General features: G+C 60.8%; 4 protein-coding genes across 4 annotated transcripts; 3 read left to right on the top strand and 1 right to left on the bottom strand.

The window, feature by feature from the left end:
• The first annotated feature begins 11 nt into the window (after positions 1–11).
• GSDMA (gasdermin A) lies at positions 12–6,770 on the top strand. Its single transcript, XM_009991520.2, has 10 exons — positions 12–182; positions 1,060–1,322; positions 1,484–1,694; positions 2,232–2,394; positions 2,490–2,583; positions 3,353–3,400; positions 3,676–3,830; positions 4,250–4,400; positions 4,988–5,061; positions 5,630–6,770. Exons 2-10 carry the CDS (start codon positions 1,109–1,111, stop codon positions 5,864–5,866), a joined length of 1,347 nt encoding a protein of 448 aa, XP_009989822.1. The 5' UTR covers positions 12–182; positions 1,060–1,108; the 3' UTR covers positions 5,867–6,770.
• A 505-nt stretch (positions 6,771–7,275) lies between these two features.
• PSMD3 (proteasome 26S subunit, non-ATPase 3) lies at positions 7,276–11,386 on the top strand. Its single transcript, XM_086626580.1, has 12 exons — positions 7,276–7,444; positions 8,147–8,337; positions 8,665–8,802; positions 8,990–9,126; positions 9,234–9,424; positions 9,606–9,709; positions 9,805–9,919; positions 10,188–10,307; positions 10,394–10,497; positions 10,807–10,962; positions 11,061–11,111; positions 11,236–11,386. Exons 1-12 carry the CDS (start codon positions 7,276–7,278, stop codon positions 11,311–11,313), a joined length of 1,554 nt encoding a protein of 517 aa, XP_086482706.1. The 3' UTR covers positions 11,314–11,386.
• Positions 11,387–14,344: 2,958 nt separating this feature from the next.
• CSF3 (colony stimulating factor 3) lies at positions 14,345–15,966 on the top strand. The gene is made up of 5 exons (XM_086626696.1): positions 14,345–14,360; positions 14,717–14,883; positions 15,249–15,356; positions 15,483–15,629; positions 15,796–15,966. The coding sequence occupies exons 1-5, from the start codon at positions 14,345–14,347 to the stop codon at positions 15,964–15,966; spliced, it is 609 nt and encodes a 202-aa protein (XP_086482822.1).
• A 3,434-nt stretch (positions 15,967–19,400) lies between these two features.
• On the bottom strand, positions 19,401–25,997 carry MED24 (mediator complex subunit 24). The gene is made up of 11 exons (XM_086626312.1): positions 25,791–25,997; positions 24,373–24,551; positions 24,141–24,240; positions 23,601–23,776; positions 23,243–23,507; positions 22,870–23,051; positions 22,498–22,591; positions 21,966–22,065; positions 20,099–20,176; positions 19,779–19,927; positions 19,401–19,629 (listed from the first exon to the last, which is right to left on the bottom strand). Exons 1-11 carry the CDS (start codon positions 25,995–25,997, stop codon positions 19,513–19,515), a joined length of 1,647 nt encoding a protein of 548 aa, XP_086482438.1. The 3' UTR covers positions 19,401–19,512.
• Positions 25,998–26,450: the final 453 nt, after the last annotated feature.

The raw sequence follows: 26,450 nt of genomic DNA, 5'->3' as shown, positions 1-26,450 counted from the left end.
ACAGCCGTTCTGCTCTCTGGGACAATCGGATGAACTCGGTCTCTTTTGGCAGGCTCCTGGGGGACATTAGGGAGAAGGAAAACAATCCGGACCGTAACCGTGGATCAGCATCTCTTCTCTAACAAGCCTTGAAGAAGCACGGTGCAGAAGAGGGGGGCAAGACCTGCACGCTTTTCTTCTCAGTGAGTATGAGAAGTTTTTGTATTTGTAGATCTGAGTTGTTCGTCACATTTTACATGTGCCAACTGGAGCACGAAGCTCTGGAATTCAAACCAGCTGCAAGAGGAAACGCACAGTGCCCTGCTTCTGCCTCTCCAACACGCAGCTGCCCTCTGCGGGGACGCAGGCAGAGCACCGGGGCACACCCAAGGAGCTGTGCTGGGACGATTTTGTGTTCTGGGGGAGATGTGCCATACAACAAGCTCTCCTGCTCCCTCCCTACAGCTAGTATTCCCCTCTCAGCACTTATACTTCCTGGCATTTTTCTAACACTCTGTTTCGAAACAGCACTAACCCTTTCCTGTCTGCCAGGCACCAGCACGCAAGGGGAAAACGCTGAAGCAGTAAAAAACAGCAAGAAATTGCTCAAGCTTTTTTTCTTTTTAAACTTCTGTCAGGGCAACATATTAAAGATTAGAGCATTTAGGACCATGGTAGGTCCTTGGTTAAGGGAGCAATGAATAGTTTAGTAATGATAATTATTATGTTATGTACTGGTATATGCAACAAAATCTCTTAACTGAAAGCGGAGTAACGGGCTCCGGTGCTGAAGACCAGTGCCCTCAGGAACAGCCAGCTGTGCTCCCAGTCTGCACGATGGCTGGGAGTGCACCAGCAAAAGGATTGTGAGCAAGCCTCCCGAGCAAGCCACAGCTCGCACTCCAGCCCCTCCAAACGCGTCCCTGTGAAAGCTCTGTGCTTGTGCTAACGTCAGCTTTTTTGGGTCATGATAAGTGATTTTCAAAAGTTCTCAATAATTAAAGGAACAGATACTTGGTTACAGCCTTCTGCTCATATTTCAAGTCATTTTGCTTAACCTGTCTTGCCTCTTTTCCTAAGGCACAAGTACACTTTGCCTTGGCTCAGAAATTCCTCCAGCTGCAGCAGAATGTTTAAAACGGTCACCCAATCGGCAGCAAATCGAATGGATTGTAACGGAGGCCTGATCCCAGTTCACAGCCTCATGGACCATGAGCATTTCAGACCTCTCTGTATACTGAAAAGAAAAAGAAAAGCCATATTCAACTTATTTCCCCGCTACAGACAAACACACTACACACTCAAGAACCTGCTGCTGCCTGGAGAAGACAACGAGAGCACAGGTAAAGCCCACATTTATCAATCTGGAGTTCAGTTTCCACGGACAAAAGGTTTGTATTGTTGGTGCCTGAACTCCACCACGTTTCTTCTTTCTCCTGCACACAATAGTTACAATACTGCATCCATGTAGTCATGCCTGAGCTAACACATCCAATCATTTCAGAGTCTCTCTTTCCTGACGGAGATGATCATGGTTCAAAGCAATTTACAATCAAAAAAACCACCAGTAACACAGTTCACGGAAGTCTCAGCCTTCCTGTTGACTTGGTAACACAAGAGGTGTCAGGAGGCGTCTCCTTGTGCAACGGGTTGTCCATCAAGATGGAGAAGAAGTGCATAGAAATACCAAAACTCGACGCACTGGCAAGAAAAAGGTAAGGCAGACGCAAAGGGAGAACACATCCTCGGGTCTTCCTCCTCTACCCCAGGCCAGGTCACAAAATGGTTTTTCACCAGCCAAAAACCGAGATTAAGACCCGGGAGCATGCGTTCTCCCTAACCATGCATCCTTCTGGAGGACAGGGAAGAGAGGTGATAGATTCCTTCCACCGCTTTGTAACGCTCAGAGATTTCTTTGTGATTCCAAAAGCAGGAACACCTCGACACTCAGTCACGCCAGCTTTTCTCCTGGTTCCTACCTGGATCCGGAGAGATCAGCTGTGTGACCTGCCAGCCCCCTGCCTCGCTGCCCCGGCCCCCTCGGACAGGTAACATGCCGAGGACAAGAATTGCAGCCCATTTTCTGCCCCCTTTTTGCCTATTGCACACATAAATACCCAGCTCCTCACGCTGTGGTATTTATGTGTGCTCACGTAACGTGAGAGAACCCAAGCGTAAGGCTCTGAGCAGGCTACAGTACTTCTGTCGTAACTCGCGGAAAACCAGGCACTTGCATCCTTCTTCTGTTTTAGAAAAATGGATATGAATCTCTCCTTCATTCAACAACTAAAGAAACAAGAAGATTTATACGTGGTTTACGAAACACTGGAAGCCTTAGAGGAGACCACCTATGAGGAATCCACCAAGGCAGAGGGGAGCATCGCGACCCTGCTTTACGCCAAGTTTCATGCCAAGGTTTGATTTCTCTTCAGCCTCAGGAGTCGGCCCTTCCCGAACACCCGCACGCCACCCAGGCCTGATGACAGATTTTTGTTTTTTTCACTGAGCAGGGCACTAGAGAGAATAAAGAAAGCATAACCATACCCAAGGGCTGCACCCTGGCCTTCAAGGCAATACCGCTGTTCATTACAGAAGGACGGTGGGGTAAGTACCTTGCAGAAACCACCAACCCCTCCGCTCTGGAAACAACACAGAAGAGCAAAAACATTTTCTGAAGCATCATTCAGCTTCACGGCCACCCTTGGCTCGTTTGCCAGGCCATGAACTCACGCAATATGAGTGACAGAAATCACCCGGGAAAAGGCTGTACACAGTATGGAGCTTCAAAGAGCTCCTTGGGAAAGGGATGCAGGTTGGGGGGGGTTGGGAAGGGAATGAAAGAGGGATGCTGGAAGTCTGGGCTCTAAATTTCAGGAACAGCAGAGCTCCTGGTTAGGGCAGAGGCTTGTTTTATTTTCTTTTATTTTCCCGCTCGGAAGCAAAGAGCCAGGGAGACAACAGGGTGGCTGACCCTTCAGCTGGAAGACTGGTGTAAAAGACACTTACACTGGGTGGGTAGAGAAGGAGAGGACTGAGATCCACAAAACCTGCTGCAGGATTTTAGAGGATGGATGGATCTAGAAGCTGCCATTTTAATTCACTCGTATTTTAACACACCTATTGGCCAATAGACCCTAATGTAAGGCACGTGACAGCAGGGAATGAGGTCAGGAATAACGAGTTTTAAATGAACGGGCAGAAGACAGATGCACTGGAGAAGAGTGCAAGCACCAGTCTGACCCACAACTAGCACGTGAGACTTCAGACCTGCGATACCAGTATCCTCAGCCTTAACAACAACCCTGATAAGAAAACACCTATCCAGCCTCAAGTATTTTTCTAAATCAGTAATGCCCTTTGTATCCTGTTCCAGGTCTTAACTATGTCCTACGAGCAGCTACAGAAGTCCTCTCATTTGGTGGTAAGCAATGTATTCTTCTGCTTCCACTTGCACTGCTGTTCCCCCTTGGGGTAAGATGGAATTTCTCAGGATAAACCAAACCACCAAAAGTGATGTGTTTAAAGGAGATTACTGACTGTTTACCTGAAACATGACAACTGTTCACCTCAAAATTGCACATTGCTTTTGAAAATGTTCATAGAAATGTTTCAAATCCTAAATGTAGAGGTGCTGGGAAAATACTGCGGGATTGTCTGGTGTACAAGTGACATATTTGGAATCTTTCTGGCTCTCAGGCTTCTCAAAAGGAAGACTAGGAGAAGTGGAGGAAGAAGTGAAAGAGAATTGTCAAGTTTTCTCCAATTTGTCTCCTGATCTGGCTGTCATATTTTTAAATGCCATCAAAGCTGTGATGAGAGACAGGAACCTCTTTCAAGAGCTGACTGACAAAGTAAGCAAAACTCTTCTTACTGCCAGGATTTATAAACAGGCACACATCCCTGATCACACCTCTTGCCCCGGAAGCCATCTCTCCTGTGCCACAACTACCAGCCAAAAAAACTCCTTCACTCGGCACATCTGTCTGGTCTTCAACACCACACAGGGAAAGAAGGTGCTCAGGACAGAGCCAACTGCTGAAATATGTCCTGAATATAGCCTAGCAGATTTACCTGAGGGTATCAAACCATTTAAATGTCATATTCTGTCTTTAACTGGATCCAGTGTGAGTGCTAAAGCCTCCATTACAGCCTCATAAATGGCTTAAGGAGGGGGGACATGTTACACGACTGTTCGTACGTAGTCAGACCACGGGGACTATCAGCAGCCTCTTCTCTCAAATCCTGACGTCTCTTTTTCTTATCCCCCTAGATGGAAGAAGTTCTTGATGAAACTGGTAGTTGTGAGCTGAAAACAGACAGCCCAGACTTAAAAGACCTGTTGAAGAGCTTACAAGATTCTTCAAGAGATCATTGCCTCAAGCTGGCAAAAGCAATTACCTACGCTCTCGACGCGTTGGAAGGTAACGAGGCTTTCTGGCCATTTTACAGCAGCACCAGAACACATCAAAAGCATTCCCACTGACAAGACTAACAAAATGTAGAGAATTTATAGAGGAAGAGACGCTTGCAGAGGATTCATGTAAAACCATTGCTCCCATTGTGGGAACGAAGGTGGTTTACGCTGAGAGCACAGACCCATCCGCAGCAGCTGCTGTTCAGCAACTGGCAGGAGAATCACATTTAATCACCACTCAGGGCAGGAACAGAGGGCATCCTTGAAAAGAGAGCTTGAAATCAGAGTTACAATGTGGGTAAAGATGGCAAGACCACCTGACAGAAAGAGCAGTGCAAATTCCAGGGTTCTTCTCCCAAGGCTGCCACAAAATACAGCCTGAAACTCCCCTTAGCCCCCTTGGTCTCTGCACCCAGAGCTGGTCTCCTCTCGCAGGGAGGCTGCACCAATAATTTAGTTTAAAACATCTGAAGAACTTCTGACCCAGCAGGCATTCCCTGCACAACAGTTGATGGTCACCCTTCATATCTCACCAGCTGTCTCTGAAACACTGGTGGGGTTCTGTTTTGTTACAAACCAGTTTCAATTCTGCAGAGCTAACGGAGGACCAGCTGCTGCTACTGCTAGAATCCTTGGAAGAGAAGATTGTGTCCCAACAGCTTAAGCTGGTGAGAGAACATCCATCACGTTTGGCTCAAAATGAAGAGGGCAGGGGGAGTGTTATTTTAAGTAAAGCAACATTTGGATGATGACATAGGTAGCAGTATCATAACTTAAGGTAGCACTGGGAAGAAGGGAAGAAATAATTGCTTCAAACTTGGCAAGGAGCAAAATACACGTTTCAAGAGAAACCGCCCCAAGACACAATGAGCTGAGATTTCTAGCAACTGTTTTGCAGATAATAAACATTCAATTGGACACAACTGACTACCGTTTCAAGAAAAACTCTTCTTGAAACAGTAGTCAGAATTTTCTGGCTTCTCCAGCTTTAAAAAAAAACAAACAACACAAAACCACACTACAATTCTAATTTATTGAACACAAACAATTCACAAGGAACTAGGAATGGAATACTGATAATCTCCCAGGGTGAGAAGTCCCATGTGTGGGATATTTAACACACCTGTAAGATGGCAGAGCACTTCAGAAGTCAAAGAGATCATTTACTGACTTAACGACTCCAACAGGGGGGAGAATTAAAATACTGATTACGCTTGTTTTGTTGTTGCTGCAAAGGTTAAGAGCATCCTGGAGCACGACATAGAACGCGGGAAGGGGCCTTTCCACGTGGATGCCAGCTTGCTCTCCTTCTCAGGAGAAAAGGAGCAAAAATTAACCACTGCAATGGTCGAGCTGAGCGGAGTGAAGCTGCAGGAAGATGGATTTGCTGTGTGCAGGAAAGAAGCCTTCTCGGCTGTGGCAGCCCTGTATGTGTCTCTGTACCTCCTCAATCTTCTGAGTAAGTCAGATTAGGTGCCACGCATCCCCCCAGCCAGGGATGATTCAGAGGGAACCACTTGACAATGTATTTGAAAGTCTCCTACTGCACACCAGTTTCCCTCTCCAAATTTCATCCCTACGTAGGTGAAGTACTCCTCCTTAATGCTCAGCGCTGCTTTGAAATAAGTGGGAAAAGCAAACTTAAGGCAAGAAAACTCCTTGTAGAAGGTGGATAGCAAAATTGCTTTTTCTTCCCCCCCATATGCATGCAGAGCACCAGCTGAAAAACCCACTAACTCGAGCGCTCGCAGGCCTGTCAGCTGTGCTTGATCTGACCTCATTAGTGTTTATAAATATGGAAAGAGTGACTGCCATGAGGATGGAGCCAGGCTCTTCTCAGTGGCATCCAATGATAGGACAAGGGGAAATGGATATAAGCTGGAACATAGAAGGTTCCGCTTAAACATGAGGAAGAACTTCCCAGTAAGGGTAACAGAACACTGGAACAGGCTGCCCAGAGAGGCTGTGGAGTCTTCTTCTCTGGAGATGTTCCAAACCCGCCTAGACACGTTCTTGTGTGATCTGATCTAGGTGGTCCTGCTCCAGCAGGGGGTTGGACTAGATGATCCTTTGAGGTCCCTTCCAATCCCTGACATTCTGGGATCCTCGTTCTTCTAGAAAACACTGACGCACAGCCCCTCACGCAATTAAGGCATAAGTCGTATCAGCAATATGAATAGTTAGTATAAACTAGTTATTATAAAGCATAATTAAGGCATAAAACGTATCAGCAGTAATTAGCTCACACCTGCCATCCACACGGGACTCGGTAAGTGCCGGAAAGCCATGGGGTCCCGGAGCCTTTCAATGGTTCCCGCCCAGTAACACGGCACCTCCATTCCCTTCGATTGCTGCTTTATAAATAAAGAGCGATTCCTCACCGCACAGCTGCGCGTTCCTAAAGGCAATCCTTTAAACCGTCGCTGTTTTCAGTCACGCAGCGGTGCCGCCCGCCTGCCCGCCCGGCCCCTCGGGCTCCCGGGGACAGGGGGTGCCCCACAGGGGCAGTGCCGCTTACCTGGCGGTCACCGGGGGCTGCGGGGGCACCACGGGCCGTGAGGGGAGCCCCCCGGGGCGCGGGGGGAGCGAGCGGCGGCCGCTCCCGGGCCCCGGCGCCTCGCACCTCAGCGCGGCGAGGCGGACGAGAGGCGTCTGCGCATGCGCGGGGCAGCGGGCGGGAACAGCAGAGCACCGGGCGGAAACACCCGAGAGCGGAGCGGAAATACCCGAGCGCCTGTCGGAAACACCCGAGCGGAGCCGAACGGCGCCGCGCTCGGCGCTCGGCCGGTCGGGCCTGGCGGTGAGCGGTGCAGCTGGTCGCGCCTGGCTCCCGGCGCGCCCCGCGGTTGTTGCAGTGTCACGGCCGCCCGGCGCGCCCGGCCATGAAGCAGGAGGGCGCGTCCCGCCGCCGCGGCGACAAGGCCCGAGCCCCCCCCGACGGGCCGCCGCCCGCGCCGCCCGACGTGGAGATGCAGGAGGAGGCGACGGCGGCGGCCGAGGCGGCCGGGGAGCGGCAGCCGCAGCGGGAGCTCGATGCCATCACGCTGGAGGGTGAGGGGCGGGGGGGGGGGGCGCGGCGCAGCGGCCCCGGGCGGGGGGCGGCACCGGAGAGAGGCCGCTGTAACGGGATCGGTGGTGGCGGGTGTCGGCTGAGGGGGCTCGTGGGGGAGAGGAGGACTAGGGCCGGCGCGAGGGAGCCTCCGGCGGGGATCCCGGTAGGAGAGGGGGCTGGCGGGGAGTGGGAAAGGGAAGGGGAGTGGGAATAGGGATGGGAATGGGGGGGCTATAGGAAGCCTGAGGTAGAGGGATCCCTATGGAGGAGGAAGGCGGGGGGTGTCTGTAGGGGAGAGGGGCTGGGAATGATGTCGGAGGGGGATTGGGGGTCCCCGTGAGGGAAGGAGCCGGGGGGGGGGGGGTTGTGAGGGAACTCCTTGGGGGGGAGTTCCCGGTGAGGACGGGCTGTGGGGCGGGGGAGCTGCCGAGACGCTGCGGTGGGGCACTGCGGGGCTGGAGGAGGAGGAGGATGGAGCCCAAGAGGAGGAAGGAGCCTCCAGAGGGGCCTTCTTCAGCCCCCCACTGTGGGGTCAGGTCAGGGCACGGCGGGCGCTGAGGTCGCGCAGCCCTGGTGCCACGAGCGGATGGAGGGACCCAGCGGCAGTGGGATGGGGCACCGCGTACCTGGAAGAATCCCGGTGCTGGTGTTGCTCCGGCGCGTCCTTTGGCAGTGATGGCGCGTCCCCGGTCCTCCCACAGATATCAAGGAGCACGTGAAGCAGCTGGAAAAGGCCGTGTCAGGGAAGGAGCCGCGCTACGTCCTGCGTGCCCTGCGCGCCCTGCCCTCCACCTCCCGCCGGCTCAACTCCAACGTGCTGCACAAAGCCATCAACGGCTTCTTTACCGCCAACAGCGCCGCGCGGGACTTCCTCCTCGGCTTCCTGGAGGAGGTACGGCGCCAGCGGATGGCAAGAGGCGACGGGGACCCCTTTCCCACACTGAGGGGCCTCCAGAGTGCCACTGCGTGGGCCAGGAGGGCGCCGGGAACCACGAGGGCTTGGGACACGCAGCCCGGCTGCCGGGGAGCACGTGTGGGATGAGATGGTCACCGCAGCACCGGGCAGGGACGGGGCGGCAGTGCCAGCAGCCCGGGCTGGCTCCGGTCACACCTCAGGCAGAGCCGTCACTGGGGAGCTGGGCACGGGCCGTGGGGAGCGCCGGGCGGGCAGCAGCGGCGCGGGAGGGCCGTAGGTCCCAGCAGGTCCCTCTCCCCGCAGTCCATGGACACGGAAGCAGAGCTGCAGTTTCGCCCACGGACTGGGAAGGCGGCCTCAGCCCCTCTCTTGCCAGAAGTGGAGACCTACCTCCAGCTGCTTCTCGTCATCTACCTGATGAACAGCAAGCGGTACCCGGAGGTGAGCTTCCCTGAGCTGCTGGCCAGGAGCTGAGCTCTTCCTGTGGCGCTCCTGCACCAGGCAGGGTCTGGAGAGCCTCCGGGACCTGCCTGGCTGTGGCCCCTCGCTTTCCCCGTTGTTTCGGCTGTGTTTGGAGGCAGCCCCCAGGCTCAGTATCTTTGCTCTGGCTTCTTTTCCCCTCCTGCAGGCTCAGAAAGTGTCCGATGACCTGATGCAGAAGATCAGTTCCCAAAACCGCCGGGCCCTTGACCTGGTGGTGGCAAAATGTTATTACTACCACTCCCGCATCTACGAATTCCTGAATAAGCTCGACGTGGTCAGGAGGTGGGGTGGATCCTGTGTGCAGGCTCTCCTGGAGCTTGGTCCTGTGTGCCCTGGCATGAAGGGCTGGTTTCTTCCTCCTCCCTGACACTCTCTCCCCCTTTCTGCAGCTTCCTGCACGCCCGGCTACGGACAGCCACGCTGCGCCACGACGCGGACGGGCAGGCCACCCTCCTGAACCTGCTGCTGAGGAACTATCTCCACTACAACCTCTATGACCAAGCGGAAAAGCTCGTCTCCAAGTCCGTGTTTCCTGAACAGGCCAACAATAACGAGTGGGCTCGGTACCTCTATTACACAGGTGAGACGCAGAGGGTCCCGCGTGGCACCCAGGATCGAGGGCTCTGGTTCTCCAGAGAAACCACTCGAACAGCTGGGGTTGGGGCTTCCAGGCAGGATTTGGAGCTCTGTCTGGGTGGATCTAATCTGGTTGGATTAATTTGGTGGCTTTTCCAAATGCCTTCTGCCCCGTGCGAACGCAGGGCGCATCAAGGCCATCCAGCTGGAGTACTCGGAGGCGCGGAGGACCATGACGAACGCCCTGCGGAAGGCTCCGCAGCACACGGCCGTTGGCTTCAAGCAGACAGTGAGTGGGGCTGGGAGCACTCGTGGCATCCGGCTCCTGGGGAAGCTGCCTCGGGGTTGAGCCCCGCGGGGCCTCATGGTCTTTTTCTGCTCAAGGTGCACAAGCTGCTCATCGTGGTGGAACTGCTGCTTGGGGAGATCCCGGACAGGCTCCAGTTCAGACAGCCTTCCCTCAAGCGGTCGCTCATGCCCTACTTCCTCCTGACTCAGGGTACGACAGGCCACTCCTGCCCACGCTCGGTCCCTCTCCGGTGTCCCAGCACAACACCATTCCCGAGGGAGCGGGAGGCCCTGGGTGGGGGAGCAGTGGGGGTTCCTCTCCCCTGCCCTGGATGGGACCCAGCTGCAGACTCCACCTGGGGAGGAGGAGACAGCTCCTAAGAGGAGGGGATGGCAGGTCTGGGAGTCAGCCCTGCCTCACCTTCCCCACCACCTCCCGGCCCCGGCTCCTTCCCCCATTAACACATTCTCTCCTCCAGCCGTCAGGACCGGGAACCTGGCCAAGTTCAACCAAGTCCTCGATCAGTTTGGGGACAAGTTCCAGGCCGATGGCACCTACACCCTGATCATTCGTCTGAGGCACAACGTCATCAAGACAGGTAGGACGCTGCCGCTGTGACGTTCGGGGGACACATCGTGACCGGTGCCGTGGGCTTGGGGCTGCACTCTCGTTCCTGCCCCGCAGGTGTCCGTATGATCAGCCTCTCCTATTCTCGCATCTCCCTGGCCGATATTGCCCAGAAGCTGCAGCTGGACAGTCCGGAGGATGCAGAGTTCATCGTCGCCAAGGTAGCTGCCTGCGTAGCCCTGTCCCTCTGGTGCTGGGCTGCCCACAGCCCCTGGTTCCCGAGGCAGCTGCCCTCACCCTCCTGCCAGGCTGCCTCTGCCCGGGCCCTGCAGTGCTCCCTCCCTGGGACGCTCGCTGGTTTTCAGTTGAAGCCCCTCCTGGAGCTGCTCAGGGCACCAAGTCCCCTCTCTGCGCTGTGTCCCGAGCCCCCCGCTCCTGCCGCAGCGGCCACCTCCTCCCTTCGCTCTAAAACCGCTGCCTCAGCCCTCGGGGGCAGCGGGTGCCCTGACCGCGTGCCCTCCGGCTTGCAGGCCATCCGGGACGGCGTGATCGAGGCCAGCATTAACCACGAGAAGGGCTACGTCCAGTCGAAGGAAACGATCGACATCTACTCCACCCGGGAGCCCCAGCTGGCGTTTCACCAGCGCATCTCCTTCTGCCTCGACATCCACAACATGTCTGTCAAGGTGAGTGTGGCACGACCCGGGCAAGGGGCTGGCGGGGGCACAGTTGAGGCGTTTCTCAGCTCAGAGCTTCTCTCCCTTGTTTTTTTTTTTTCCCCCAGGCCATGAGGTTCCCACCCAAATCTTACAACAAAGACTTGGAATCTGCAGAGGTGAGATCTCATCTGGGTCTCTGCAGCCTCTTGCCAGGAACCGCTGGTGCTGTGGCCACCGAGGCCACGGGCAGGACGCGGCTCCTGGCCCCAACCACCACCAACCTCTGCCTTTGCCTTCCAGGAGCGCCGGGAGCGCGAGCAGCAGGACCTGGAGTTCGCAAAGGAGATGGCAGAGGATGATGATGACGGTTTTCCGTGACCCTCTGGCCCGGCTGTACTTTTTTATTTGTCCCGAGGGAAGATGCTGTCTGAGCGGAACTCCCCGGGCCCCCCCTGCCTTTCTTTTATAAATACCTGCATGTCTGTACTGGGGGAGGGGAACACGGGGGTTCCCTGGGCCCACAGCCACCAGCCCCGCTCTCCCGTCCCCCCGCAGTGGGAGCCCCCTTCCCAATAAACAAACATTCTTTTAAGGTCACTTGTGGTCACGGTCGTTGCTGAGCCCGGTGGAGACGCAGACCAGCCCATGAACTGGGATCTGCTGGGGAAGCAGGGCCGGGGAGGGGGGCAGGAGCAGCGGCTCCGCAGGGGCCGTGGGTGCCCCCAGCTCTCACAACGATAACGGGGTCAAACTTTGTTAAGCTTCAATTATGACTTTTAAAATAAAAGTTGGAAAAACACCAGCCTGGCCTGCTCCTGCCATGGGTGCGTCGGCGTGACCGGGAGCGCGGGGGTGGCCGGTGTCTGCGCTCTGCTCCCCTCCCCTGGGCTGGGGGCTGGAGCTGGGGCCGGCTCTGGCCCAGACCACCCCAGGGGGCTGGAGTTGCCCCCGCTCCCCCTGTGCTGGGACGGGGCTCTGGGAGCTGGGTGCCCGCCCCGAGCTGACCTGGAGCACCCAGGGCTTGATGGCAGCAACAGGGACAGGCCAGGAGCGCCCTGGACAGCACCGACGGACACCGTCTGCTCCAGCCCGTGGAGCCTCTTTCCCAAAAACCCCTTTTTTCTGCTGCTGCCAGAGCTGGGGTTATCGGGATCAGCACGGTGAGCGTGGGGCTGTGCACAGGGGGAAAGGGCTGAGCCCCACCACCCCCTCACCCTGCTGGGAACGGCACTGGGGGGTCAGGCTGAGCCGTCTGGTGCCCCCCCAGCCCCACAGACACAGGCCCTGGGGAGCGATGGGGGTAGGGGACGTGGCCATCCTGGGTGGGTCCCAGTGGCATCTGGGACCAGCTGGGCTCATTCTCTGGGGAAATCTTGGAATCTCCCAGCACACCCATGCTGGGCCGGCGGCCAGGGGCCAAGGATCAAGCGTGGGGCTGCCCCCCGGTGACGGATGGAGCCTGTCCCTGCTCTGGGGCCACCCTGGGGTCCCTGGGCCAGACCCCACTGGCCAGGGCGGAGTAGGGAAGGCGAGAGCCTGGGGGGCGCTGGGGCCGGCACTGGGCACACAGAGACACCCCGAAGCGCTCGCTCCGTGGCAGATGCCAGGAAGGGGCCAAGGAGAGGAAGAGTGGCCACGAGGCGGAACCGCAGCGGGGCGGGTGCCCAGGACAGTCCCCAGGGCCAGGTCAGGCAGTGCCAGCCCCAGCAGGGGATTGTGCTGGGCCAGCTCTGCCACCCGCGCCCCAACACCCACGAGGTTTCGGGTCCGGTCACCACTTCCTTCCTTGGAAAGCTGACGGGGGCTCTGGGCCCCACCAGGGGCTGATTCACATCCCCCCACCTCGAGTCCCGAAAGCACTGACCTGCTGAGATGGCAGCTCCGCTCGGGGGAATGGGGCGCTCCCCTAGACACGCCACGCTAAGCCTCATCCATGACCATCAGCTCCAGAAGGGCCCCGGCTTCCCCCAGCTCTGGGGAGGGACATGCAGAGCTGGGGGGGGGGGGGTTGCTCCCAGGAAACCCCATGAATGGCTCCCTGCTGAGGTCCTTTCGTGTAGCCTGGGGGCTGAACACTCGGTGCTTCCAAGTCCTAGGAAGGGAAGTCATCATTAGGTTTCAGAGTTAACATCTGCCTCGTTCTGGGCGAGGCCTTGGGAGGTGCTCACAGATTGGCTGCAGCTGCCGGGGGTTCCTGTCCTCAGCTGGAGGCAGGAACAGCTCCTGGGGTTTGGGTCTCTCTGCTGGCTGTACCCTGTGGCTGTACCCCGCCGGGTGTGCGGCCTGTCCCGGTGCGCACCGCAGTCTGAGGCGTTTGAGGACGGGGGTCCCGTTCCCATCCCCGTCCCCACAGCCTGCAGGAGGGCAGCGATGGGACCCAGGGAGGGGTCAGCAGTGCAGAGTGAGACCCCCTCAGCTCAGCCCTGCCCTGGGGTCGCCCTGCCCGGACACCCGCCCAGGCCTTGGGGCTGCAGGTCCAGTGGGTGCCTCTCACACCCCAGCTGGCCCGTGCCGGCCAGGAGCCGGCCCAGCTGGCACCGGCCCAGCAGATCATCCTGGAAGCACTTGCGGGAACCGGCATGAGCCAAAATTCCCGTGTCAGCAGCCGGCCCCGCTCCCGGGGCTGCCCTGCAGCCGCTTCCCCGAAAGGGCAGGTGGGGACGGCCCCTCGCTGAGGGGGGTGCTGGGCCCCCGACACAGCGGGGCGCTCGGTGCTGCACACGGAAATGCTGAGCACAGCCCAGCCGTGCGGCACACAGCGGGGCAGGATCTGGCCCCGGGGTGCTGAGTCGGGGCACCGCACGCTGGGCAGGTGCCCGGCCAGGGTCTCACCTTGGCCACCTCCAGCTGCTCCCGGCACTGTGATGGTCACACCGCTGGTGCCCGCCCTGATGCCAGGGTAAGGGGCTCAGGCAGCTGGTGGGGGCGATGCCCACGCGGGCTGGAGACGGTGACCGTCCTGGAGGGACGTCGGCTGCCAAAAGCTGCCATCCCCTCGCCCGGTCACCTGCCAGTGACCCCGCGGCACTGGGCAGCGGCCAGCCCGGCCGGGCAGGCGGGAGCCCTGCGAGCAGGTTAATGAGTCACCGAGCTGCCACCAGCACCCACCCAGCGCCCGGCACCCGCCCCGGTGCCAGGGTGCCGCCGGCCGCCCGCCGCAGCCGCACAGAGGGTCACCACTGCCCACCGGCCCCGGGAAAGCCCCGCAGGCAGCGAGGTGTGGGCAGCGGCCGGGAGCACCCGGCTCCCGGGATTTGCATGTTGGTGATTAAGCCACTGAGGCAACATCATCACAGTTGCCACATCGGGGTGAATCCCCGCAGCCGCTATAAATGCCCCGATCGATGCGCCGGGCCGGAGCTGTGCGGGGCCACGCGTGCAGAGAGGAGGAGACGCCGAGCCGGGCACCATGTGCTCCCTCACCCGTGAGTACCCGCAGCCCCAGCACCTGCTGCACCCACAGCACCCGCTTCTCCCACTGCTCCAGCTGCTCCCACTGCACCCGCAGCACCCACTGCACCCATAAATCCCACTCTACCTGTAGCACCCGCTGCACCTGAGCACCCACAGCACTTGGTGCACCCGCACACCCAGAGCCCCCCAGCCCGCTGCCCCGTGGCCCCGGCACCGTGGGGCTGCTGGGACGCAGGGAGCTCCCCATCCCTCTCCCCATTTCGGGGGGTCTCTGCCCCTTCCCCAGCCACGTCGGTGCCATCATACCCAGGTGCTGGGTTGGGGCTGTGGGTGTCCGGGGCTGGGTGCTGAGCCGCTGTCCCCGCAGGCGTGCTGGCACTGCTGGGCGCGCTGCTGTGGGCACCGTGGCGGGCACTACATGGGGCGCCGCTGGTCGAGCTCTCGGGGGACCAGGACTTCCAGCTCTTCCTGCACAAGAACCTCGAGTTCACCCGCAAGATCAAGGGGGACGTGGCCGCGCTGCAGCGCGTGGTGGTGAGTCCCGGGTGCCACGGGGGGGACGGTGGCCGCGGGCGCTGCGGGGTCACAGATAAGGTGACCTTCCCCTCCCTGGCCTTATCGGCACGGCGAGGCCGGGAGCCAGCGGCATCCCCCGCTCAGCGCCGGGGTCCTGGGGCTCCTGCGGGGGCTGGGACCACGTGCAGCCCCACTGCTCCCCTGGCAACGTGTGGGGACCTCCCCGGGGCACCCCGCTTCGCTCCTGTCCATCCCCGTCTCACCAGGCGGACGGTTCACCCCGTCCCCTCCCCGCTCCTGTCTGGGCAGGGGGGGGTCCCGCACCCCAGCGAGGGGATGTCGGGGTCCCCCAGCCGCCCTGACCCTGTCCCCCTCGGCCGCAGTGCGACACCTTCCAGCTGTGCCAGGAGGAAGAGCTGCTGCTGGTGCGGCAGGACCTGGGCATCATGCAGGCGCCGCTGGAGCAGTGCCACAGCCGCACCTTCCAGGCGGTGAGTGCGGGCACCCATCCCTGCCACGAGCTGGCCGGTCTCAGCCCCGCCGGTCTCACCGCCGTGGCTCGGGGCGCGGTGGCCAGGCTGTGCCAAGCCCCGCTGACCCCACCGTGCCCGCCGCAGGAGGCCTGCTTCAGCCAGATCCGCGACGGGCTCCGCACCTACCACGGCTCCCTCGCCGCCGTCCTGGAGCTGCTGCCCGGGCACGCCAGCCTGGTGGAGACCCTGCAGCTGGACGCAGCCAACCTCTCTTCCAACATCCAGCAGCAGGTGAGGGGGCACGGAGGGTTTAGGGGGATGGGGAGGGCACAGCGGGGACACGGGGCTCCGCATCCCCGGGATCGCACCAGCTCCGTGGGCACCACCGGGATGCTGCCACGCTCCCGTGGGCATCTCCGGGACTGGAGCTGATGCCTCTGCCTCTGTCCGGCTGCAGATGGAGGACCTGGGCCTGGCCACGGTGACGTACCCCACGGAGAGTGGGGGTCCCCTCCCCGCCTTCTCCTCCCGCTTCCACCACCAGGTCGGCGGCTTCTTCATCCTGGCCAACTTCCAGCGGTTCCTGGAGACGGCGTACCGGGCGCTGCGGCACCTTGCCCGCCTCTGACACCGGCCCCGCACCGCCGCACCCTATTTATTTATGTCCCGCCCTTCCCCGGGAGCGCCCGGCTTTTCTGCTTTTTTAATATTTATCGCTATTTAATATTTATCCAGCTGGGGATGCCCCCCCCGCCCACCGGTCCCCGAGCAGGGTGGCCAGCCCTGCGGTGGCATCCGCCGTGCACGGGCATCCGTGCGCAGCATCACTCTTGTTTAATATTTAAACAAAAGCGTATCTCTGCTATGAGGTTCGGGAGCTGCCGCGGGCACCGTGTGTGCCTCGGTTTCCCCACAGCTGGCACGGGGCGCTGCAGGTGCCCCTGTGGCATCCCGCCGGCTGAGGGGAAATCGTCTTCATCCGTGGATGAAGATGCTTCAGGGCAGCATCTCCCTGCCTGGGCTGCAGCCTGCAGGGACAGATCTGACAGGTGTCATTTCTATTAGGCACAGTTACAGTAATTAATATTTATTAGCCATTAGGAGGACGCGGGTGCCGCAGGGATGCAGCAGCCTCCCAGGATGAGGCTATTCCGGGGGAACCCCGGTACTTTTGGGGGGCTGCAGCTTCGCCCGGCCCCCTCCCCTGCTGAACTCCGGGTATTTTTGGAAGTTTTAACTTATTTGCTCCCAGCTCCTGGCCCGGGGAGCGGCTCCGCGGTGCGGCAGCGCGCGGGGCCGGGGGGGACACAGCCCTGGCGCCCTCCCCAAGCCTGGCACAGCCCCCGGTCTCGTGGCTGCGCCAGCAGCTCCCACCGGCCCACGCAGCCGAATTTGAGTGTTGGAAATTTCGCCGCGTGTTTTGTACTGTATTTATTGCCGCAGCTGGGTGAGCCCCAGGAAACACACGCTCTTTTTTTTATACGCGATAAAAATGGAAATAAACGAGTTTTGCTCCAAAGCGTGGCTGTCCGCTGCCTCCTGCCTGCGCAGGGGGGGCACTGGGTGGCCGGGGCATGGGGACACGGGGACAGGGAGACGGGGTGCAGGGGAACGGGCTCATTCAGGGCCAGCCCGTGGTTGCTGGCATCGGCTCAGCAGTGCCCAGCGCTGGTGGAAACCATAACCCCCGGCCCTCCTGCCCCCACAGTGTGGCACAAGCCCCTCGAGGGCAGGGAAGCACCCGTGGGGTGGCCGGGTGTGGCTTCCCCGGGGGTGGCAGCTTCCTCCCCACACCCGGCAGCGCCGCTTGGGCAAGAGCCGATTCCTAGAAAGCGCCGGAGCTTGGCAGCGCTGGCGGTGCCAAGCCTGGGCGGCAGCTGGGGGCCGTGGGGAGCTGCCTCAGCACTGGCACCAGCACCATGCCGGTCACTGGTGCGGGGGCTCACCCCCCGACCCTGGCAGTGCAGAGCATCCCCGTTCCGCGCAGGGAGCGGAGGGCGAGCACAGGTGTGATGAGTGCTCAGGGCTCTGTGGCAGCGGCAGCGGTGCCAACCTGGGGGCTGTGCCCTCGCTGGGGGGCCCAGCAGCAGTGGGGGGTCCTGGCCATCCCAGTTTTGCTGCTGTCGCATGGGGAATCTGCCCCAGAGACGGCCGGGGATGTGCCTGGAGCCTTCTCGGAGCCACCACGATGGGACGGGATTTCCAGCAGTGAGAAAACCCAGGTGGACAGACAAACGGACCTGCCCGAGTGAAGGTGGCAGAGCCAGGAGCCCTGGGCATCTCCCCTTGCCCTGGCAAGCCCCCATGGCCGTCCCCATCTGGCCCAGAGCCTCTCCCACGGGTATGTGGCCACCCCGGGCTGTCCCTGGGCTCCCAGGCTTGCAGCAGCCCCGCTTCCTCCCACCGGTCCCGTGCTTCCATCCCATGACCGCCGGCATCCCCGCACCGCGCTCAGCCCAGCCACGGCGGAGGCCGAGCTCCGGCGGGTGCCAGGGGCTCCCTATTCCTGCCTTCCCTCAATTTCCCAGCCCCAGGAAGGGGCAGGGGTGAGGCTGGAGCCCTGCTGCTGCCCATCACCCCATCCCATCCTGGGCATTGCCACCATCCCACACGGGGAAGCTGCCGCTGCCCGCGGTTGCTCGGGCGCACACCCTGCCTGCGGCAGCTCCCCGGAGAGCGCACGGGGAAGCCATTGCTCCTTCCTCCCCCGGCTTATCAGTGCTTACAGGAAACCCCTTTCTCCCACTCCAGCCCCTTCCTGGAAGGTGAAGCACCGGGCGCCAACGCCGCGCGCAGGGCTGCCACCGGCAAATATTGACAGAGCTGGGACAGCCGAGAGCGCCGGGTCCTGCTCTTTGCTCTGAGCTAACGGTAAAGAGCCACCCCTGGGTGAGCAGTGCTGCCGCCAGCGCGGGGCAGAGTTGCCCGGGCCGATCAGTGCCAGCTCAGCATAGGACTCGTGCCCACGTCAGGCCTGATGCGGAGCAGCACCGGCCACGGCACAGCGCAGGCACCGAGCCCTCGGGCAGGGCAGCCCTCGCCCCGCTCACCCTTCACCCCACGTCCTGCCCCAGTGCGTGCAGCGGCTCCGTTTGCTGCCCCATCCAGCCCTGCGACTCGCTCTCCATCTGCCCTCGTACGGGGGGCTGGTGTGTGCCAGCCCACTGCCAGCTCAGGGCCGGACCCACGGGAGGCAGCGGGAAGTGTGTGCGATGGCAGCCCCCCGGCGCCGCTCCAGGGCCTCTGCCCGGCCTCTCCCCTGGCACCACCGAAGCACCGACTTCGGAGCCTCCAAACCCGGAGCTGTGAGCCCCACCAGTGCCGAGGAGGGAAGGAGGCAGAGCTCAGCCCTGGGGATGCGGCAGGGATCCGGCTCCGAGCCGAGGTACTCCAAGGAGAGGGCTGGTGCCCGGCTCCCCTGGCACCGCTTCCCCCTTTCTCGTGAGTCAAGCAGAAAACATAAATGAAAGCAGCGGAGTCGAAGGCACCCCGGCCCTGCCACCCCTTCGGGGTCGGGGTTTCGTGACAGTTACGGGCGGATTCACCGCTGACGGTGCCGGGACAGTCCCACCGGGGAGCCTCTCCCAGCACGAGGCTGGCGCGGCGCTGGCGAGGCCGCGGTTACTCACTGGCCGCAGGGTGCCCTGCTCCCAGCCGGGGACGCGGGGTGAACTCACGCTCACGTGGAGGAATTTCCAACAAGAATTCACTTGCAGCAGCGCGGCACGAAAGCAGCTCCGCTCCACCCAGGCGGCCGCGGGCACCCCCTGCCGCAGCGGAGCGTCACGGGGAGCCCACCGCCCGCCCTGGGGTCAGGGCAGGGGGGTCAGGGACAGCGAGTCCTGTTTCCATACTGCCCATCGCCCCCACCAGCCCCAGGACAAGGGCTAGAGTCAGGAAACCAAAGAGAAATGAGGCAAAGGCGAGTTCTACAAAAGGACTGAACTAATTGTAGAAAAAAGCAGAGGGTTTGTCTCAGTCTCAAAGCCCATCGCGAGCAGCACGGGAGGCCAAAGGTGGAGGGAAGCCGCCCCCGGGCATGGCCAGCCTGAGCCCCCAGTGACAGAGCAGCTGTCCCAGCACTCCCAGTCCCAGCCCAGCATCCAGGTTCTCGTGGACTCCCCAGCGGCGGCCCGGCAGCCCTCTCCTGCACGGCAGAAGGGTGGTGTCCCGCTCACAGCGCGGCGATGGCCTTGGCGGCGACACGGCGGCCCAGGGGCAGGCTGAGATCCGTGATGGCCAGGACGATTTTGGGACTGGACATGGTGGACACTTTGACCAGCTCCGAAACCTGCCAGGAGAGAGGAGAAACGCGTCTGACTCGCAGCAGCGCTGGGGACAGGAGAGCCGGGCAGCTGGACTCCCCGGGATGTGCCAGTGCCGTGGGACCCGCACCCCAGAGCGCCCTGCGACCAGGGAGGAGATTCTCATGGCACTCACCATGGTGAAGGGCATGAACTGGAGGATGCTGCCGCAGCTGCCCTGCTCCAGGCAGTCCACACACTCCTCCATGAACCACTGGACAAACTGGGTGTGGGTGCCGGCCGTCTTCGCCCCCAGGATGGAAGAGATGAGCAGGAAGAGGTTTGCTGTGGATACAGGGAAGTATCAAAAGCCAGGCCAGTTCAGGGAGGCCAGGGGTGGCCCAAGGCCCCCCTACACGGGACAGGTCCCCACCGGTGTCTCGGCACGGTTGGACCCAACCCCGCGGCAAAGCCTCGCCACCAGGTACCCGCGCTGGGATGCGGCTCTGCCCTTACCCAGCACCCTGTTCAGTGGGTCCCTCATGCTGACGGTGTGAAGCTGGGAGGCGGAGAGTGAGCTGCTCATGGAGCGATCTGTTGGGGAGGAGAACACATGTGGGGCTGGAATGGCCTCTTGGACCCTTCAGCTGTGCCAATGTGCCCACCCTGGCCAGCTCTGGCCCTTTGAGCTCGCCCAGACCTTGGGATCCAAGAGCAGGACAGGTTTGGACCATGGTCCTTGGCACCCTCCGCACCCAAACGAGCGCAGCCTTTGCTGCCCGGGCACACCGGGATGCGCAGCAGGAAGACAGGCTCTGCCTCCATCACCGTCCCTCTCCGCCGGGACGCGGGCAGCCCTGGCAGGCGGCACAGGCCCCCGCATGCCCCAGGCATGACGCAGCACAGCAGCCCAGGGAGGGTTCCACGCTGCCGCTGCTGCTCTTGGGGTGTGACGCTCCGCTCTTGCACAAGCCACATTTATTCTGAGTCTGACCAAGTTCAATGACATCTCCAAGGGGTGAAGTGTGAGTGAGACCGTGAGTGTGCCTCCCTGCTCGGTTTTAATTGCAGCAGTGACTCGTCCCGGACGCTCCACGAGAGCACGAGCAACGTAACGCAATGTCACGACAGGGAGAGGAGAAGAATAACGGTCTGACGAGGCGAAGCGACGCGTGCGCTGCACATCCTGTGCGGATGGAGCAAGCCAGATGTTCGACAGCTGCACAGCAGCACTCGAATCTCACTCTCAGCGTACAATTTAGCTACCAGAGCTGAGGCACGTCCAACGGACTAGCACCAAATCTTGGGACAGACCAAGGGGATTTATCTGACTCAAACTGGGAAGCACTGCTGGGTGCTCCTGCGGGAGAGGAAGTGGGCCGTCGCCAGTCCAACGGGATGGGAGTCTCCCGGGAAGGCTCTTGTGCAGATCCATAGCACACAGCTGCCACCAACATCAGCAGGACCCACCTTGTGCTGCCCTGAGGATGCTCACCAAAAAAAGAAAGCCCTCCCACACTCTTCTCATGGAATCACATGAGTTATGTGGCTGCTGCAGGAAGCGGCATTTCCACATCGCTGCAGCAAACAGCCCAAAAAAGTCCTGAATGTCACTGGAAAGAGGTGGAACTGGCTCAAAAGTTAAAAAAAGATAGTGAAACAAAGGGAAAACCCCGTATTTCAACAGTAATGAAACCAACAAAAACCACAGGTTGACGGATGTGTCGGAAACTAATAAATAAAGAATAACTTAGGACAAGGGCAGCGGGAGAAACAATGACCAAGGAATATCCTGAGTCACTGTCCAGGAGTCCAGACAACGTACGTGGGAGCCATGACAGCACCCACCGTGGCCGGAGGGCACGGACACCCCCCGGCACGTCCTGCCGGAGCTGTCGCAACCCGCGGCACCGCGCTGCGGGGACACAGAGACGTGACTGTAGGGACTCATCGGCTCTGCTCGCCGCCTCGTTAACAACAGTGGAATTCCAGGATTTAGCCACAGACATCAGGAATGTCACCTCCTGCTGCAGCACATCAGCTCTCCAGTCCCACGTGGACTTTCTGGGGGCGACAGGGCTCCAGCGAAACCTCCCTGAGCCCCCTGTGCGCAACACACTGGGTTGGGTGGCAACGTCACGGAGGGAAGGTGCAACCTCATCCTCTTTCCTAAGTTGTTCTGATCAGGAAGACAGAGCTTGACCTTTTCTAAGTGCCAAAGCTCCAGGGTAACTCAGCAAAACACACTCAAGCTCTCTAAATCTTCACCTGCCCAGCTTGGGAAGAGACACGTTTTTGTGCAAATACACATTTCACGCCCAGAACGGAGCAGCGAGGCAGGACCGTGCCTCTCCCAGGAGCCGCCCACCCTGCCAGCACTTACTGGGACTGGAGAGCATGTTGGAGTCTTCCTCGTTGGAGCTCAGCAGGCGCATGAGCTTGGAGGGCTGCGTGTCGTCCAGCGGGAACAGGCTGATGTAATCCTGGGGGGCGGAGGGGGTTCAGCCCCACCAGCCCCCCTCGGAGCAGGGATCCCAGCCCCACTCCCAGGGCCGATGACCCACCCTGAGCCCTGCACAGCCCCACAGCCCAGGACTACGATCTCCGTTCACCCAGAGCATCTCAGCCTGGGCCAACCCCACACAGACCATCTCATGGCAGGGGGGTTGGAACTAGATGATATTTGAGGTCCCTTCCAACTCTAACCATTCTATGATTTTTATGATTACAGTCCCCCTTCCCCAGAAAAAAAGAAGAGAAAATCCCATATTTCAAGGTCAAAGGACCCCAGGCAGCGCAGAGAACCTGTGCAGGGAGTCTGGTCCCAGCTACCCACTCCTGCTGCCACTGCCACCTCCCGCAGACGCTGCCCACCCTTGCCCACAGAGAGCCTCTGTGGTCCATGTCGTACACACCTCGATATCTTCTCGGTGCCTCTTCTTCTGCCTGGCAGACGCCTGGCCCTTGTTGTGGAAGGAGTAGGAGCTCAGGGCACACCACACGGAGAGCCTGGGGACAGAGCGGGACGCTGCGAGGCGCTGCCAGCTCACCGGATGGTGGTGCGCAAGCAGAGCCCAGAGCGTGCAGCGGGACGGGGCACAGCAGATCCCTTTCCAGTGAGAGCCCGCAGGGAACGGTGCCTGGGACACCAGCGTGTCTGCTCCTGCCAGGGCCAGAGTGCCAAGTGGGCAGCTGGGACCCCCACCCCAGCACAGAGCATCTCCTCATTCCCACAAATGGGCCCACTCACCCCAAAGGGCAAGGTGCCCACGGGTACGGGATCTTACTTGGCCAGGGCCTTTCCCGGCGGGTCCATGAGAGTGTGCCACTTGGAGGAGTCCGTGAGCAGGTTGGGCAGGATGTGGCCCAGCAGGGTCAGCGTCAGCTGCTGCATGTCCAGGCAGAAGATGGCATAGAGCAGCTCCACAGCCCGCAGTGTGTGCTCCTTCCGCGTCTCCTTCAGCAGCTCCTGCGAAGCGGAGCGCAAGGCTGAGGGAGGCACAGGCATGGCTGGGACTGCCCCGCTCGCCTACAGCACCCAGGACTGTCACAGCAGCACTCCCGGGCACTAGGAGCACAGGTTAGCAGAGCCCCAGTTCTACCCTCAACACCCAGCCATGGTGCTGGGACTCGCGGCCACCTCCTTCCTTCACCCCGCACCTTGACCAGGTTGTTGCAGAACCAGTAGACGCCCCCCATGTGCAGCAGGGTGTCGAAGATGTGGATGGAGCGGCTGTCGACCCAGCCCTTCTCCATCACCTTGGTGAACACGCTCGTCAGCACCTCCTTGATGGGCTTCTTGGGGGGCAGCAGGTTCCAGTAGGGGATGGTGTCCATGCCTGTGGAGGGGAACTTGATCTGCGTGGCCGTCTGCTGCAGGACGTCCGCACACATGTGCTCCAGGATGGAGCTCATGATCACCACGCTGCGACAGAGAGAGATGACATCGTGTAGGCCCTGGGAAGCAGAAGAAGGGCAGGAGATGGCACAGCACGGGGCCCGGTGCACTGGGGCTCACCGCTCGTTGTAGAACTGCAGCGTGTTGTCGCTGTACAGAGGGGTGGCCAGCTGCCGGATCATCTGCAGGGACTTCTCCCGCTCGTCCAAGCCCAGCATGCGGACGTGGGCCACCAGCCAGGCCACCGCGCACACCGCCATGCTGCACACCTTCCCCTTGATGTTGTCGGTGATTTTCTAGGGGAGGAGATGGGAGTGGACGTGGATGAGCACAGCCATGTGGATGCACAGGCTGTATCTCAGCGTCACCTCGCAGGGCTGTGGGCCCCGACTGCACAATCGAAGCCCGTCTCTCCTCCATGGGGTGAGCCTGCCCTTACCAGTCCCACTGCCACCAACGGGGTGGTTCAGGGCAGCACCAGGAGGCTGGAGCCACATCAGTTCCCCATCCAAGTCGTGAAGGAGCCAGTGAGCTCTGCAGTAGCATTCAGGGCAGGAGGACAGGGGATCCCTGCCCTGCTCCAGCCTTGTCCCCCACTCAGGGCACAGCTCAGTGCCGGTGCCCCTGCTCTACCCCACACTGTCCTCCCACCAGGCCCACCTGGATGGACTCAAAGGTGAGGACGCTGTTCTCCCAGGCGTTGAGGATCTCCAGGATGGCAGCTGAGATGCTCAGACACACCTCGTGCCACTTCATCTGCCTGCCGGGGAAGAGAGAGGCAGGGGGTGGCTCAGGCCCTCACTCAGATCGATCACGGGGGCAGGGAAGGGGAGGTGCCCCCCTCCCAGTCTGCCCTGGCCTGGCAGGGTGGGTGCACAGGCTGAGCTCTTACACCAGCTTCATCTCAGAGGAGTTGTTGAGGAGGGCGACCAGGGTCTCCACCTTGGTGGAGTCGGGGCGGAAGCAGGGGTGGTCGGGGTTGAGGATCTTCCCCTCCTCAGGCATGCATGCCAGCATCCAGGTCTCAAAGAAGGGCACCTCGCCCGGCGGGCTCGACTCCGACAGGATGACCTGGAAGGGAACCGGCACAGGGTCTGCCATGTGTCCTGCGTCCCGCAGGGACCCTGCTTGGGACCCCTACCCTGCGGCCGGACACCCCTCTCTGCCCCCCCCACCCTGGGGTGCCCATGACCGGGGGAACAGCGCCGCCCTGTGGCCTGCACGGGCAGGCAGGCACCAGTTACCCCCAGTAAGGCACTGGTGACTCCCCAGAAAGGCTGTGGTTTTTCCCCTTGACTAGAGGACTCTCTGGGAGACCACAGCCCAGCTCAGAGCAGCATTCCCAACAGCCCCCCCCTCGGGGAGATACCAGGCCAGGATCAATCCGGAGGGGATGCGAGTGTGGCAGCAGGGTCACCGCATCCTGCCCCCCAGCGCCCACCAAGCTGCGCTCAGGCTGCCGGCAGTGCCAGGGCCGGCTGGCCCACGGCTCCATGGGGTCGGGGTGCAGGTTCCAGCTGGCAACCAGCCGGGAGGGCTCCCAGGGGGAACTCGAGCTGGGAATCCCGCACGCTGCTTCCTCCCTTCAGCCCGCTGGCACCCGAGGGACGCTATTTTTGACAAAAAAAGTTTTGCACAGCTGTTGAGCAGCAGCTGGTCAGGAAAGCCGCCCTGGGCTGGGCTGGGGGACGAGACCTCATCCGACAGCCCCAGGCACGTCCGCTCCAAGCTGCCTCCAAGCAGGACTCCCCCTCCCCGCTCCCCAGGGCCGCCCGGGCAGGCCCCCTCCACCCGCCTTTCGCCCCCTCTCCGCCTTCCCGGTGTTTCGGTATCGTTTCGCCTCTCAACACACACGGATGTCGAAACCTGGAAAATTTTCACGCAACCAAAGTGCCGTTTCCTGAGCGGGGCTACAAGTTCCTCCTCTCACTGCAGAGGGCTGATGCCCAGCCTGGCTGCATGCCCCCCTTCCTCCAGCCAGCGCCAAACCAGAGGGGCAGAGCCGGAAAAAGCCCGGTGAGATCAGAGTCAGCCTCAAGAGGGTGCGGCGGCAGCGTTGCCACCGACACCAAGGTACCATGAAGGCAGCCCAACCACAGCCCTGGGGAGGGCTGCGGCCACCCCTGCTCCATCGCCCGGCACCCACAGACCCTGCAGGGATGGATTTCTACCCGCACCCAGTGAAAGGCATCGGGTGCTTTATCCCACGCGCCGGGGCAGCTGCAGGGACGGCGGCGAGCTGGCCGCTAGAGGAGGCTGGCAGGCTGCGCTGGCACGCTCAGCACCCAGCATCCCTGGGAGGATCCTTACCTCGGAGCCGTAGGTCTGGGCCACATGGCACAGCATGAGGAAAGAGATGTCAAAGAGCAGGGCCCGAACCGGGGCTGTTTTGGCTGAGGAAGGAGAAACAAAGAGCGTGGGGACCTCCAGCCTCGGCACGAGGAGGCAGGCAGGAGCCCTGCGCGCTCGGGGCCGGGACCCTGCTTCCTCCAGGCAGCTTTTCTCACCTCCCCCCATGTGCTCGTGCGCGAACGAGGGCCGTGGGGATGTGCCAAGTGCCTCCCTCCACCCCGTCTGTCTCCACTTGAGCCCCCAAAGCATCTTCGGCCTCCCGTTCGCCGCCAGCCCCGGGCTCCCCCCGCGCCACGGAAGGTCAGAGCACTCGGCAAGTTTCATCACACGCAAACACAGTCAGAGTCCTTATCTCGGGCTCTGTGCTGACACATCACCCCTTCCAGGGAGGGAGCCAGGGCAGCGCCGGCCCGGGGGGCCCCACGGGCTCGGCCGGGGAGAAGGAGCTCTTCCCCTGCAAGGAGGGAACACTCCACATTCGGGATGGACACGCACCAGCCACGCGTGAGGGCAATGTGTCCCCGGGAGCCCAGATGCCCCGCTGGCACCCAGCCACGCGCCCCTGTGCCGGGCTCCCTCCCCGCCGGCAGCCCCCAGCCAGGCCCGGCACAACTCGGC

The sequence above is a fragment of the Tauraco erythrolophus genome, chromosome 25, assembly GCF_009769465.1.
Source record: "Tauraco erythrolophus isolate bTauEry1 chromosome 25, bTauEry1.pri, whole genome shotgun sequence".
Classification (NCBI taxonomy): Eukaryota; Metazoa; Chordata; class Aves; order Musophagiformes; family Musophagidae; genus Tauraco; species Tauraco erythrolophus.
Note: the sequence above shows the minus strand (reverse complement) of the source record. Positions and strands in the feature narration are given on the sequence as shown.